This window comes from Rhinopithecus roxellana, chromosome 10, assembly GCF_007565055.1.
Source record: "Rhinopithecus roxellana isolate Shanxi Qingling chromosome 10, ASM756505v1, whole genome shotgun sequence".
In the NCBI taxonomy this organism is placed as follows: Eukaryota; Metazoa; Chordata; class Mammalia; order Primates; family Cercopithecidae; genus Rhinopithecus; species Rhinopithecus roxellana.
The window spans coordinates 60,101,748-60,117,106 of record NC_044558.1 but is presented as its reverse complement, the minus strand read 5'-3'; the positions used below and the strand labels follow the sequence as shown (position 1 = coordinate 60,117,106).

At 44.6% G+C, this 15,359-nt stretch overlaps 1 protein-coding gene and 2 non-coding genes across 7 annotated transcripts in view; 1 reads left to right on the top strand and 2 right to left on the bottom strand.

Annotated features, from left to right (window-relative positions):
- SLC11A2 (solute carrier family 11 member 2) overlaps positions 1–15,359 on the bottom strand; it is a 52,754-nt gene that overhangs the window by 24,887 nt on the left and 12,508 nt on the right. For 3 of the 5 annotated variants that reach the window (XR_004059596.1, XM_010385332.1, XM_010385333.1), the window contains exons 2-5: positions 8,737–8,808; positions 6,534–6,682; positions 3,415–3,540; positions 2,888–3,007 (exon numbers count right to left, since the gene is read on the bottom strand). Coding sequence is in view for 4 of the 5 variants with exons in the window: in XM_010385332.1 (XP_010383634.1) it covers positions 2,888–3,007; positions 3,415–3,540; positions 6,534–6,682; positions 8,737–8,808 (467 nt within the window). In the remaining variant the exon portion in view is untranslated. Of the gene's footprint in view, positions 1–2,887; positions 3,008–3,414; positions 3,541–6,533; positions 6,683–8,736; positions 8,809–10,951; positions 10,973–15,359 lie in introns of those variants that run through there. The other 2 variants (XM_030939087.1, XM_030939088.1) reach the window with 2 other exon arrangements.
- Positions 9,041–9,103, top strand: LOC115900171. The gene has a single exon (XR_004059841.1). It is a non-coding gene; the product is annotated as a U7 small nuclear RNA (small nuclear RNA).
- On the bottom strand, positions 12,101–12,208 carry LOC115900124. Its single transcript, XR_004059804.1, has one exon. It is a non-coding gene; the product is annotated as a U6 spliceosomal RNA (small nuclear RNA).

Below are 15,359 nucleotides of genomic sequence, written 5' to 3'. Positions count from 1 at the left end.
AAAGAAAAAGAAAAAAAAAAAAAGACAAAAATTATCCACGCATGATGGCGTACGCCTGTAGTCCCGACTACCTGGGAGGCTGAGGCAGGAGGACTGCCTGAGCCCCAGTGGTCAAGGCTGCAGTGAGCTGTGATCATGCCACTGCACTCCAGAGTGGGCAACAGACAGAGCAAGACTGTCTTAACAAACCACCACCACAACAACAAAAAAGGTTGGCGTCACCTTTAATGTAATAATACCCAAGCAAGTGAAAAAGAACAGATATGCAAAAGGACTCAAGGGAAGATGGTTGGAATTGGGTGGCATATAACGAAGTCACAAACTAATCTGGCCAAACAATACAGCTAAAAATCAAATTCAGTTATGCTGACTCACTGAAGCCAGAAAAAACACCTCCAGATAGCTAGGATCCAAAACATTTGTCAGGTCACCCATAGTAGCTCACACCTATAATCCCCGAACTTTGGGAGGCAGGCGGGAGGATTACTTGAGCCCAGGAGTTCGAGCCCAGGCTAGGTAACATGGTGAAACCCTGCCTCTACAAAAAATTTTAAAAATAGCTGGGTATTATGGTGCATGCCTGTGGTCCCAGCTATTCAAGAGACTGAGGTAGGAAGGCTGCTTGCACCTGGGAGGTCAAGGTTATAGTGAGCTATGATTGTACCACTGAACTCTAGTCTGGGTAACAGGGCAAGACCCTATTTTAATTAAAAAAAAAAAAAAAAAACAGGCCAGGCACAGTATCTCATATCTGTAATCCCAGCACTTTGGGAGGCTGAGGCAAGTGGATCACTTGAGGTCTGGAGTTTGAGATCAGCCTGGCCAACATGGTTAAACCCTGTCTCTACTAAAAATACAAAAATTAGCCAGGCATGGTGGCAGGCACCTGTAATCCCAGCTACGCAGAAAGCTGAGGCAGGAGAAATGCTTGAAACCGAAGGCAGAAGTTGCAGTGAGCCAAGATCGCGCCACTGCACTCCAACCTGGGTGAAAGAGTGAAACTCTGTCTCAAAAAAACAAAGCAAAACAAAACAACAACAACAACAAAAAAAAAAAAGCGGGCCGGGCACAGTGGCTCATGCCTGTAATCCCAGCACTTTGGGAGGCCAAGGCTGGCGGATCACCTAAGGCCAGGAGTTCGAGACCAGCCTGATCAACATGGTGAAGCCTCATCTCTACTAAAAATACAAAAATTAGCCAGGCATGGTGGCACATGCCTGTAATCCCAGCTAGTCAGGAGGTTGAGGCAAAAGAATCACTGGAATCGCCTCACTGCAAGAGGCAGAGGCTGCAGTGAGCCGAGATCACACCACTGAACCCCAGCCTGGGCAACAGAGTGAGACTCTGTCTCAAAAAAAAAAAAAAAAAAAAAAAAACAAATTATTATTATTATAAAATAAGCAACTATTAACATATATGAAGAAAAAGAAGCTAGGCTTGGTGCAGCAGCTCATGCCTGTCGTCCCAGCACTTTAAGAAGCTGTGGTGGGAGGACTGCCTGAGCCTAGGAGTTTGAGACCAGCCTAGGTAACATAGTAATACCTCATCTCTACCAAAAAAAAAAAAAAATTTTAATCAGCTGGGTGTGATGGTGCTCGCCTGTGGTCCCAGCGACTTGAGAGGCTGAGGTGGGAGAATCGCTTGAGTCTGGGAGGTCAAGGCCGCAGTGAGCCATGATCACATCACTGCACTCCACCATGGGTGACAGATTCAGACTCCATCTCAAAAAATAAAAAGAAAGAAAAAGAAGCTAGAAGGATTATAAATTACCAAGGTTTTGTTTGTTTTTAAAAAATGTTATGGGTACATAGTAGCTATATATAGTATCGGGCATATGGGATATTTTGATACAGGCATAAAATGTGTAATAATCACAACAGAGTAAATGGGGATATTACTAAGAATTTTTTATTTTTTTGAAAAGCAGATCAGGATACTTTTTGCTCACATCTAGGAAAAGAAACAAAACAAAAGACAAAGCTAAGTTAAAAATATATTCCAGACATAGTGTTCATTCTTGCCTTAGGCAACAGTAAGAAAGGCCCAAAATGTCCAGAAGGAAGCTGTAGAGGACAGTGTAGACAGTGTAGCCCCCGGGGGTAAGGGAAACCGAAAAATAATTATTAGCAAATCCAAAGATCCTGCCACATATAGTTTGTAGTAAAAGGAAAAAAACTTACTTTTACAAAGTGATGGCAAAATCAAACAAAAAAAGAAGATATATAAAATGCAAACTGATGGAGTACCATGGAGGTATGAATAAAAGTGCTCAAAGAGAGTATCCTCCTCCCTATGGGCTGGGCATTGCTAGATACTGGAAACCAGAGTGAATTGTAACACAGTTTTTCTAAGAAAACCTTCTAGGAAATGTGAGTCTTTTTTTTTTTTTTGAGACGGAGTCTTGCTCTGCCGTCCAGGCTGGAGTGCAGTGGCCAGCTCTCAGCTCACTGCAAGCTCCGCCTCCCGGGTTCACGCCATTCTCCTGTCTCAGCCTCCTGAGTAGCTGGGACTACAGGCGCCCGCCTCGTCGCCCGGCTAGTTTTTTGTATTTTTTAGTAGAGACGGGGTTTCACAGTGTTAGCCAGGATGGTCTCGATCTCCTGACCTCATGATCCGCCCGTCTCGGCCTCCCAAAGTGCTGGGATTACAGGCTTGAGCCACCGCGCCCGGCCGGAAATGCGAGTCTTAAGTTAGATTTTGAAGGAGCAGGGAAAACATGGCCTGGCAGCAGGAGGAGCTACAGTATTTCCCTTGGTACCATCTGTCTTCAGGGCTACTGACCCCCAAGTCCTTGACTGTCTCACTATATAATGAGGCCAGCACATACTGCCAGACACACAGATTCTACGGCATGAGTGAGAGACAAACAGGACAGTACATTGCTCACCTTGGGATACTGACGGTGACATACTTCAGCAAGATGCAGCCCAGTGACCACTCCCAGTCTAGCTGCAAGCCGCTGGAGCAGCAGCCCCACAAGGGTGGCCAACAGAAGGATCCAGAGCAACTAAAAAGAACAAAATATCCTGTAACACTCATTGAACAACTGAGCTTTTGTTTGTTTGTTTGTTTGTTTAGTTGTTTGGCAACATGAGTGGTAAATACTGCATTCAGAAAAGAGCCCAGGTCAAGAATCAAATGACTTGAGTTCTATATCAGGCTTTGCACATGACCTGCTAAGTCACCTTGTACCTTTCTGAGCCTCAGTTTCTCCTATATGCAGTTTCTCCTTTGTTCAAGGAAACTATGTGGATAAAAATAAGACAAAATGGAAAGTACTTTACATATAAAAGCCACTGCCAATGAAGTATCTGCACGTAGCCCCTGAGGTTACTATCCACCATGCAGGGTGGAGAAAAGGATATGAGAGTGTATTGTGTGTTTAAAAGGACAGGGGTAGGACTAGATGTTCACCTTAAATCCAGCCACTGCTCCAGACTGCAAATCGGATTCAATATTTCCTGGATCGAGGTAGGCAATGCTCATAAGAAAGCCTGGTCCGGTGAAAGCCCAGAGTTTACGAAAGCTAAAACAAGAGTACTACACAAGAGAGGAAAAGAGATTAAACTGAACATCACTATTGAACTACTGATCTAATTGATCTGTTATCACATATGAAGCAACAATACCAGCCTCACAAGAAAAAAGGATTTACAATGTCAGATATTGCATGTGTCCAAGTTTCACTTCCATTTCACCCACTTTTTATTAAGAAGCTGGCCACTTTTCTAAGTCAGAGCCCCTCCCTTACTTGCGGATTCCATCAGCCTCTTATTCTAAAACTAGAATAACAGTATCGGTACCTCTGTGCCCAAACACTTCCCAAAAAGGACAAGAGCCACCATTTTAAAAAGGAAACAAGCCAGGTGTGGTGGTGTGTGGTGTGTGCCTGTAGTCCAGCTACTCGGGACAGTGGGGAGAGCAACAAAAATAAAATGCTAAGCTTCCCCAATCAACTGAATGTATCCTCTTCTTGACCAAGGGCATTCCAAAGAAAACCTGAAAAACTAGTTCAGGCCATGATGGGAGGGAGAGGTCAGACAAACCTCATTATACCTCCTTCCCTTTGGAACGACACCAATGACTAGCATTAAAACAGAGATCTTGGCCGGGTGGGCGCAGTGGTTCACACATGTAATCCCAGCACTTTGGAAGGCCGAGGCGGGTGGATCACCTGAGGTTGGGAGTTCGAGACCAGCCTGACCGACATGGAGAAACCTCATCTCTACTAAAAATACAAAATTAGGCAGGTATGGTGGCACATGCCTGTAATCCCAGCTACTCGGGAGGCTGACGCAGGAGAATGGCTTGAACCAGAGAGGAGGAGGTTGTGGTGAGCCGGGATCGCAACATTGCACTCTAGCCTGGGCAACAAGAGTGAAACTCCCTCTCAAAACAAACAAACAAGCAAAACCAGAGATCTTAAAACTGACAAAACAGATCCCTTATAGCAATAACATGCCAAATTCCAACCTGACTCTAGCATACCATCACATGACAGATAACAGGCCCTGAAAGAAATCAAAGTATTTTACTCCAAAATATATTTCTTTGTATATTTTGAAATGACCCTGCAAAGCTGTCTCTTATGAGCAAAACCTAGAATATGTAGAGAATCTCCTTCCTTTTCCAGGTCTTTTCCTGATCCAGGAGAGAATTAACTAGTAGTCTGGTACCTTTTTAAGTCTGATAAAAGACATTTACATCTATTTTCTCTGAAGCTTGTTACGTGGAGGCTTCACCTACATAATAAAAACCTTTGTCTCCACAACCCCTCATTTTAGACACTCCACAGCCCCTCATTTTAGACCAGGTCTTTAGAAAATAATTCTTTCAACCAATTTCTTTTTTTATTTATTTTTATTTTTGTAGAGACAGGGTTTTGCCATGTTGCCCAGGCTGGTCTCAAACTCCTGGGCTTAAGCAATCCTCCCACTTCAGCCTCCAAAGTAGCTGGGACCACAGGTGTGCACCACCACACCCAACTATTTTTTTTTATTTTTTAAGTAGAGACAAGGTCTCATCATGTTGCCCAAGCTGGCTGGTCTTGAACTCCTGGGCTCAAGCAATCCACCCACCTCAGCCTCCCAAAGTGCTAGAATTACACGCATGAGCCGCTGCACCCAGCCTCAATCAACTTCCAAGCAGAAAATCTTTAAATCCACTTTTGACCTGAAAGGTGCCCCCTCCCCACTTCAAGTTGTCCCACCTTTCCTGATGGAACCGATGTACACCTTACATATATTGGCTGATGTTTGCCTGTAACTTCTGACCCCTAAAACGTATAAAATCAAGCTGCTACCCAACCACCTTGGGCACATGTTCTCGGGACTTCCTGGGGCTGTGTCATGGGCCTTGGTCACTCATATTTGGCTCAGAATAAACCTCTTTAAATATTTTACAGTTTGACATTTGTTTGTTTGTTTTGAGATGGGGTCTCACTCTGTCACTCAAGCTGGAGTACAGTGGTGCAATCTTGGCTCACTGCAGCCTCTGCCTCTCAGGTTCAAGTGATTCTCCTGCCTCAGTCTCCTGAGTAGCTGGGATTACAGGCACCCACCACTACACCCAGCTAACTTTTGTAACTTTAGTAAAGACAGGGTTTCGCCATGTTGACCAAGCTGGTCTTGAACTCCTAACCTCAGGTGATCTGCCTGTCTCGACCTCCCAAAGTGCTGGGATTCAGGTGTGAGCCGCTGCGCCCGACCTGTTTCGTTTTGGTTTTCGTTTTTGACAGGAGGTCTCATTCTGTTACCCAGAGTGAAGTGCCATGGCATGATCTTGGCTCACTGCAACTTCTGCCTCCTGGGCTCAAGTGATCCTCCCACCTCAGCCTCCCGAGTAGCTGGAACTACAGGTGCACACCACCATGCTCAGATAATTTTTGTATTTTTTGTAGAGACCAGGTTTCACCATGTTGGCCAGGCTGGTCTTGAACTACTAGGCTCAAGCGATCCTCCTTCCTTAGCCTCCCAAAGTGCTGGGATTATAGGTGTGAGCCTGAGCCCAGCCAGAGTTTGACTCTTTTTCATCAACGAACAAGAGGAAGGATAGCTTGAGGCCAGGAGTGCAAGACTAGCCTGGGCAACATAGTGAGACCCTGTCTCTAAAAACAAAAATAAAAATAATGAGCCTGGCATGGTGGCATGCCATCTATAGTCCCAGCTACTGGGGAGGCTGAGGTGGGAGAATCACTTGACCCCAGGAATTCAAGGCTACAGTGAGCTATGGTTGTGCCACTGCACTGGAGCCTAGATGACGGAGCAAGATCCTGTCTGTAAAAAAAACATATAGATAGATAGATAGATAGATAGATAGATAGATAGATAGATAGATAGGCAGATAGATAGATATAGATAGATGTGTGTGTGTGTGTGTGTGTGTATGTATATGTGTATATATATATATACAGTTTTCAGAGACTTCCAGCCAAAATTAGAGCTGAGGCTGCTGACCCTGAGCCATCCAGCAGATCTTTCACTCACAGGTTTTCCCCAGACAATAGTGCTCTCCTCCAAGGACCTGATACTAACCTCCTCCTCAGGAATGGCGATCTTCTCATTAAAGTAAGTGGCAAAGTACTCCTCTGAGTCCCCAGGGGACTGTGGAAGAGAAGGATTACTATAGACATGGTTGACGGTACCAAGACAGGCAGACTCCCCATGATCTCCAGAAACGCTGTCTGAATTAACAGATTTGAAAATAAATTAGTAAAAAATGAACAAAATACACTAACAATTCATCCTTAGTATACTGAAATTAAAATTAAATAGTTTAATACCTAAATGCACAAGAGACCAACCTGACTCTAGCTCAACTTATTTTGAAAAGTTTATTTTTATAGGCCGGGCGCGGTGGCTCAAGCCTGTAATCCCAGCACTTTGGGAGGCCGAGACGGGTGGATCACGAGGTCAGGAGATCGAGACCATCCTGGCTAACACAGTGAAACCCCGTCTCTACTAAAAAATACAAAAAACTAGCCGGGCGACGTGGTGGGTGCCTGTAGTCCCAACTACTCCGGAGGCTGAGGCAGGAGAATGGCGTGAACCTGGGAGGTGGAGCTTGCGGTGAGCTGAGATCCAGCCACTGCACTCCAGCCTGGGTGATAGCGAGACACCGTCTCAAAAAAAAAAAAAAGAAAAGTTTATTTTTAATGTATATTTTATAATAAGTAATACATTCACGTGGTTAAAAATTCAGGAAGTAAAAAATTTAGCCTACACTAAAAAAGTTATCTCCCTCCCCTCACCCAGTCATTCAGCTCCCTAGATCAGTTTTAACTCACAATGGTTTTCCTATTTCCACACTTCTACTCCTACTTTGGAATTTTTAGAGCCATTTCATTTTCCTCTAAAAACACTGACATATGGGCTCAAAATATTACATTCCCAGACCAGCTCCTGGTAACCTAAAATCCTAGCTTTTAAAAGAAAAGAACTAGGCCCATCTAGCGAAATGTCCTCCCTACCTCCTATATTTGGTAGGACTTACTCAAAGAATTGTCCTTGGACATTATACCTCCGTCAGACTTCTCAAAAAAGGTGCAAGTTACAAAATCCTGCTACAGTTCAGGCTAAACTCTGAAGCTGCAGCAAAACCACCAAGGAGGAACCCTTTGTACTCTGACTAAGGCTTGCAGTAAAGTGCCGCTGGTCACGGGGTACTGGCAGCCTCGTGATGGCAGGGCTCATCTCAGACTGATATCAGCGTTTCCCTGAGTTCTGCATTTTGCAGTCAATCTTAAATACTGGGAAGCAGAACGTCTGGGAGAAAAGGGATAACCTGCCAGAAATACACAGAGCCTAGTTTGCTTCAGCCATCAAATGGCTATTTTGAATCACAAAGCTCTAATCTCTGCGTTTCCAATAAATCCTTAAAACCTCTAATTTAAACAAATAAGAGCTTTCTTCCTTCGGGAGCTGACTCATATCATCTTAATTAAGCAGCTTTCAATTCATGAAGAAATTTATAGAAAAGGAACAGAAATTCCAAAGAAGCTCAGATTTAGGAAGGAATAGTCAAAGCACTCAAGAAGCTCCAATCAAATACAGAGCGTAAGGTACTCGCCCTGTATTTTACTACTCCATACACATCTGAAACACCAGGAAGTATCATGAGCAGTCAAAGCACACCAGAGGTTTTTATCCTGGGTCTGGGAATAATATTGCCCTTGTAAGCATTACTGCCAGAAACCAAATTACAACTAATCTTGGCTCAACTCAGAATTATAAAAAAGATATGAAGCAGGTCTCTGGTTAAAAATCTGTTTTCAGGGCTGGGTGTGGTGGCTCATGCCTGTAATCCCAGCACTTTGGCAGGCCGAGACGGGTGGATCACCTGAGGTCAGGAGTTCAAGACCAGCCTGACCAACATGGCAAAACCCCATCTCTACTAAAAATACAAAAAAATTAGCCAGGCATGGCAGCAGGTGCCTGTAATCCCAGGTACTCAAGAGGCTGTGGCAGGAGAATTGCTTGAACCTGGGAGGCGGAGGTTGCAGTGAGCCGAGACTGCGCCACTGCACTCCAACCTGGGCAACAGAGCAAGACTCCACTTCAAAAAAAAAAAAAAAATCCATTTTCATTTACAGCCTAAGTCACCAGATGGTGACTTTTGAATGGAATTGTTAGAATAGACGATGATAGATGATGACGAGGAAAAATACAATAAATTTCTGTTACCAACATAAATCTAATTACAAATAAAATTAGGCAATAATACAAAGTGGTAAATTACCATCTGACATCTTCTGTTCAAGACCCAACACCATGGTGGATACCTGAGTGGCTGAATTCTTAGAATACGATTCTGGAAAGGAGAAAAGGGAGGGAGAAGAATTAGCAAGAACAAACTAACAAGTTCAGAACCAGCAGTTTGTTACTCTGTATGACTGAATACATACTATGAAAAGAGTAATTCTTCTACGGAATTAGGTAACCTTGAAAATAATTACAGTTTTCAGAATATGACTAACAGATATTTAACAAAAATAGAAAAGCCTTAGTCAGGATTTTGCTGGCAAGACTTCAAAACCAAATTGAAGTGTTACAGCTCTTTTAGAATGTGTCTGGCCAAGGTTTCTGGTTTTCACTGTGAAACTCTTCACGGATGGCGAGGGGCAGTGGACAAATTGAACAGGAGGTATTTTAGTGAGACGGCAAATACCATTTTTTTTTTTTTTTTTTTTTTTGAGTCAGAGTCTTGCTCTGTCGCCCAGGCTGGAGTAAAGTGATTCTCCTGCCTCAGACTCCCAAGTAGCTGGGATTACAGGTGCCTGCCACCACACCCGGCTAATTTTTTGTATTTTTAGTAGAGACGGGGTTTCACCGTGTAAGCCAGGATGGTCCTGATCTCCTGACTTCATGATCCACCCGCCTCAGCCTCCCAAAGTGCTGGGATTATAGGCATGAGCCAACGCGCCTGGCCAGGCAAATACTTCTTTAATTAGCATCTACACAGAGGCTGCTAGGCAAGTATCCGGTCTCTGCCTTTGCCTCCAAATTATCCCAAGTGTCTGAAGCCAGACACATTTCCCCCTATTTTATGAGGCTTTTTTTTCTTTTTTTTTTTTTTTTTGAGATGGAGTCTCACTCTGTTGTCCAGGCTAGAGTGCAGTGGCACAACCTCAGCTCGCTGCAACCTCTGCCTCCTGGGTTCAAGCAACTCCCCTGCCTCAGCCTCCCGAGTAGCTGAGATTACAGGCGTGTGCCACCATGCATGGCTAATTTTTGTATTTTCAGTAGAGACAGGGTTTCACCATGTTGGCCAGGCTGGTCTCAAAGTCCTGACCTTGTGATCCACCCACCTCAGCCTCCCAAAGTGCTGGGATTACAGGCATGAGTCACCACACCCAGCCAAAGATATTTTATGAGTTTTTAAGGACAGAGATCTATAATTCTCTTTGATCTAAAATACGTAATTTAAGTTCATGGTTCAGTCTTCTAGAACGGGTGGGAAAAAGCACCATACGAGCATACTGGTAGTGGAGGGCCACTATTTGGCAGCCTCAAATCTTCCTGAGAAAGTAAAGTCTACAGCTATAATGTTCCAGACCTCATTCCTCAACCCTCTGACAACTAGAAGAAACTAGTCATCCGTGGCCCAGCCCCTCCTGGGCTCTCCAAGAGAGCTGAAGCACCAGCAGGATTAAGCACAGTGTGCAGGATGCCAGCCTTTGTCTACAGGTCCTGTACTAAGCAACCTGCAGTGGGGTGGGTAGAGTCGGGAGTGGGGTGGAAGTTCCAGACGTCCATCATCCTGTTAAGTTTAATTGGGAGGGAGGATGTTAGCAAGCTCACTTGGGCACAGATCTATGGCATATTCTCCATTGAGCCTCACCAATAAGGCTATTTTTTTTAAAAAAAAATCAATCTTATTATTATCTACTTCTCAGTTGATTTCAAATTTAGAAGGGGAAGGACAACACAGTATTTATTGATAAGCCCCTCCTTAAATCCCAATAATAACTGTCCTACTGAAGAAGTGACGAAGCCTTGCTTAATGATCTTTTACTGCTTAAATCTAGTCTTTTTTCCACGCTTGTCCCTTATATGTTGTTCCTACATGAACAATCTTCTACTTGCTGTTTCGGGTTTTGGGTAATCTTTCTATCTACCAACATATTCTGTACTTATAGAATTACAGAATTCAGACCAGAAAGGAGCTTTTCTTTTCTTTTTAGGTTTCATCTGTCTTCTGGGGTACATATACCACGGCCTGCTAATTTGGAAAACATAATCCTTCCTCTCTAGAGTCACCAACGCCAAGTATTATATTACAACGGACAGGTAGCCACGTCTCTCCTGTCAGGTTTTAAGCCACTAGATGACTAAACATCAGCCAACAGCCCCCAATAATACTGACTAAATTCAACCCCTCTTTCAGTCAATTACAATAACACCTCTCCTAAATGGAATTTACATATATGACCACTCAGAGTAGCAGTACTCACTTGGATTCCGATCACAGCACAGCCCCTTCATTCCCGGCAAAGCCTTTTTACTTTTGTTTTACATATAATTCTAATAAACTAATGTTATCAGGTTATTTTAACCTACAACAAATTGGAAACCACAAATCGGATATGGAACTATGCATAGCTCCTCTAGGAAAAGAGGAACTTGGCACACTGAGGGAAAAAAAACTCAAGTACATCAATTAGTCTTGGGCAATTTGGTATGAGGCAAACAGTTCTTCCTTATAAGTCAATCAGTTCTGAGAATATTATTACAAGTATAACAACTCAAGTTTCCAATTGTGGCCCTGATCACAATGAGGTGAATGAATTAAATTGCTTTTTTTTTTTTTTTGAGACAGAGTTTCACTCTTGTCACCTAGGCTGGAGTGCAATGGCGTGATCTCGGCTCGCTGCAACCTCTACTTCCTGGGTTCAAGTGATTCTCCTGCCTCAGCCTCCGAAGTAGCTAGGATCAAAGGTGCCCACTAGCAAGCCCGGCTAATTTTTGTATTTTTTTTTTTTTTTAGTAGAGATGGGGTTTCACCACATTGGCCAGGCTGTAAATCACTTTTGTAATGATGATTAATATCCCATTTAAGGCACTGGAAAATCAGCTGGGCATGGTAGTACATGTCTGTGGTGCCAGCTACTTGGGAGACTGAACTAGCAGGACTGCTTGAGCCTGGGGGTCAAGGCTGCGTGGGCCATGATTGCACCCCTGCACTCCAGCCTGGGAGATACAGCGAGGCCTTGTCTAAAAAAGAAGAAAAAGAAGACACAGAAATGTCTCGTCTACATCTGAGGAAGATTTTTATCCAAAACAGGCAAACCAGTCCTTAAAAGTTTTTAATTTTTTTTGAGATGGAGTCTCACTCTGTCGCCTAGGCTGGAGTGCAGTGGCGTGATCTCAGCTCACTGCAACCTCTAACTCCCGGGTTCAAGTGATTCTCCTACCTCAGACTCCCGAGTAGCTGGGATTACAAGCACATGCCACCACACCCAGTTAATTTTTCTATTTTTAGTAGAAATAGGGTTTTGCCAAGCTGGTCTCAAACTCCTGACTTCAGGTGATCCACCCGCCTCGGCCTCCCAAAGTGCTGGGATTACAGGCATGAGCCACTGCCCCAGGCCAAAAAATTTTCTTTTAATATGGAACACTTCACAAATTTGCGTGTCATCCTTGTGCAGAGAGGCCATGCTAATCTTCTCTTGATTGCTCCAATTTAGCATACGTGCTGCCGAAGCAAGCACCAAAATAGGCTTTTAAAAGTTGTATTTTAGCCGGGCGCGGTGGCTCAAGCCTGTAATCCCAGCACTTTGGGAGGCCGAGACGGGCGGATCACGAGGTCAGGAGATCGAGACCATCCTGGCTAATACGGTGAAACCCCGTCTCTACTAAAAAATACAAAAAACTAGCCGGGCGACGAGGCGGGCGCCTGTAGTCCCAGCTACTCGGGAGGCTGAGACAGGAGAATGGCGTGAACCCGGGAGGCGGAGCTTGCAGTGAGCTGAGAGCCGGCCACTGCACTCCAGCCTGGGAGGCAGAGCAAGACTCCGTCTCAAAAAAAAAAAAAAAGTTGTATTTTAAAAGCAAACAATTAAGGTAATAGTGTGATCTTCCCAAGATTGTAGTCTGCAAATATTTTTAGACAGAAATATTTCATGATAAAATGTTAAATAATTGGCCAGGGTGCGGTGGCTCACATCTGTAATCCCAGCACTTTGGGAGGCCTAGGCGGGTGGATCATGAGGTCAGGAGATTGAGACCATCCTGGCTAACACAGTGAAACCCCGTCTCTACTAAAAATACAAAAAACTAGCTGGGTGTGGCAGGCGCCTGTAGTCCCAGCTACTCGGGGGGGCTGAGGCAGGAGAATGGCGTGAACCCAAGAGATGAAGCTTGCAGTGAGCCGAGATTGCGCCACTGTACTCCAGCCTGGGCAACAGAGCGAGACTCTGTCTCAAAAAAAAAAAAGTTAAATAATTATTAATGGTATTCTAAATTCATTCCTATACCAAGTATATACAGAGCTGTTCAAATACAAAAAGTTTCACTTCTCTCTGAAATCTCAAGAATGAATTATTTCAAGAAAGAAAACAAATTCTAGATTCCAGCCTTTTCGACAAAGCTTTTAGTCAGCAAACTACATGTTTCATTACAGTGCCTACAGAATAAAACTTGGGCTTGGGGCCAGACATGGTGGCTCACGTCTCTAATCCCACCACATTGGGAGGCTGAAGTGGGCGGATCACCTGAGGTCAGGAGTTCAAGACCAGCCTGGCCAACATGGGTGAAACCCCATCTCTACCAAAAATACAAACATTAGCCAGGCATAGTGGCAGGTGCCTGTAATTCCAACTACTAGGGTGGCTGAGGCATGAGAATCGTTTGAACCCAGGAGGTGGAGACTGCAGTGAGCCGAGATCGTGCCACTGCACGGTGACAAAGTAAAACTCCGTCTCACAGAAAAAAAAAAAAAAATTAATAAAACTAGGGAGGGACCAGACGCAGTGGCTCACACCTGTAATCCCAGTACTTTGAGAGGCTGAGGCAGGCGGATCACCTGAGGTCAGGAGTTCAAGACTAGCCTGACCAACATGGAGAAACTCCGTCTCTACTGAAAATACAAAATTAGCTGGGCATGGTAGTGCACGACTGTAATCCCAGCTACTCAGGAGGCTGAGGCAGAAGAATCGCTTAAACCTGGGAGGCGGAGGTTGCAGTGAGCCGAGATTGTGCCACTGCACTCCAGCCTGGGCAACAGAGCAAGATTCCATCTCATAAAAAATAAATAATTAAATAATTACCAAAAAAAAAAAAAAAAAAATACAGAGGGAATAGAAAGGGCCAGGCCAGTTATGCATAGCATTTAAGTCTCCATGAAAATTTATGACCCATATGGAAGCAGTAAGTTAATGTTAAGACAGTTTTGCTCTCCAGGGCTGTAGCACCAGGTTGTTTCAGTTACTTTGTCACATTAAGGAAAAGAGCCAGAGTTAGGACACAAGCAGCCAGAATCAACCCAGCAACACTTTGATAAGTAACCATCACAATTACGATTAATACTGTTTTGATATTCTAGCTCAACCCTAACCATAAAGTGTCACCTTCTCTTAAACCCATTAAGTTTCTTCCTATTGAACAGCAATTGACAGAAAAAAAAATGGCACTCATGGTTAAATGTAATATGATTATTTTATCCCATTCTCCTGCCTCAGCCTCCCTAGTAGCTGGGATTATAGGTGCATGCTACCATGCCCAGCTAACTTTTGTATTTTTAGTAAAGACAGGGTTTCACCATATTGGCCAGGATGGTCTCCATCTCCTGATCTCGTGATCCGCGCACCTCAGCCTCCCAAAGTGCTGGGATTACAGGCGTGAGCCACTACACCCAGCCTATTTTATCCCATTCTCTAACAAAAGTTGTAAGACTGGCTGGCTGTAGTTGCTCATGCTTGTAATCCTAACACTTTGGGAGGCGAAGGCAGGCGGATCGCTTGAGCCCAGGAGTTCAAGACCAGCCTGGGCAACATAGTGAAACCCCATCTCTACAAAATATACAAAAATTAGCTAGGTGGAGGCCGGACACGGTGGCTCACACCCGTAATCCCAGCACTTTGGGAGGCTGAGGCAGGTGGACCACCAGAGGTCAGGAGTTTGAGACCAGCCTGGCCAACATGTTGAAACCTCATCTCTACTAATAATACAAAAATTAAAGCTAGGCGCAGTGGCTCACGGCTGTAATCCCAGCACTTTGGGAGGCTGAGGCAGGCGGATCACGAGGTCAAGAGCTCGAGACCAGCCTGGCCAAGATGGTGAAACCCTGTCTCTACTAAAGATACAAAATTTAGCTGGGCATCGTGGCACGCACCTGTAATCCCAGCTACTCAGGAGGCTGAGGCAGGAGATTCACTTGAACCTGGGAGGTGGAGGTTGCAGTGGGCCGCGATCGCACCATTGCACTCCAGCCTGGACGGCAGGGCGAGACACCATCTCAAAAAAAAAAAAAAGAAACAGCCGGGTGTGGTGGTGAATGTCTGTAATCCCACCTACTGGGCAGGCTAAGGCAGGAGAATCACTTGAACCCAGGAAGCGGAGGTTGCAGTGAGCAGATATCGTGCCACTGCACTCCAGCCTGGGTGACAAGAGCAAAACTCTGTCTCCAAAAAACAAAAAAAAAAAAAATTAGTTGGCTGTGGTGGTGGGCATCTGTAGTCCCGGGAGGCTAAGGTGGGAGGATCACCTGAGTCCAGGAGGTCAAGGCTGCAGTGAGTGGTGATCAGGCCACTGCATTCCAGCCTGGGTGACAAGGCAAGACCCTGTCTCAAAAAAAAAAAATGTTGTAAGACCGTTTTACAAGATAAAAATGCTAACAGAGGCCGGGCGCAGTGGCTCAAGCCT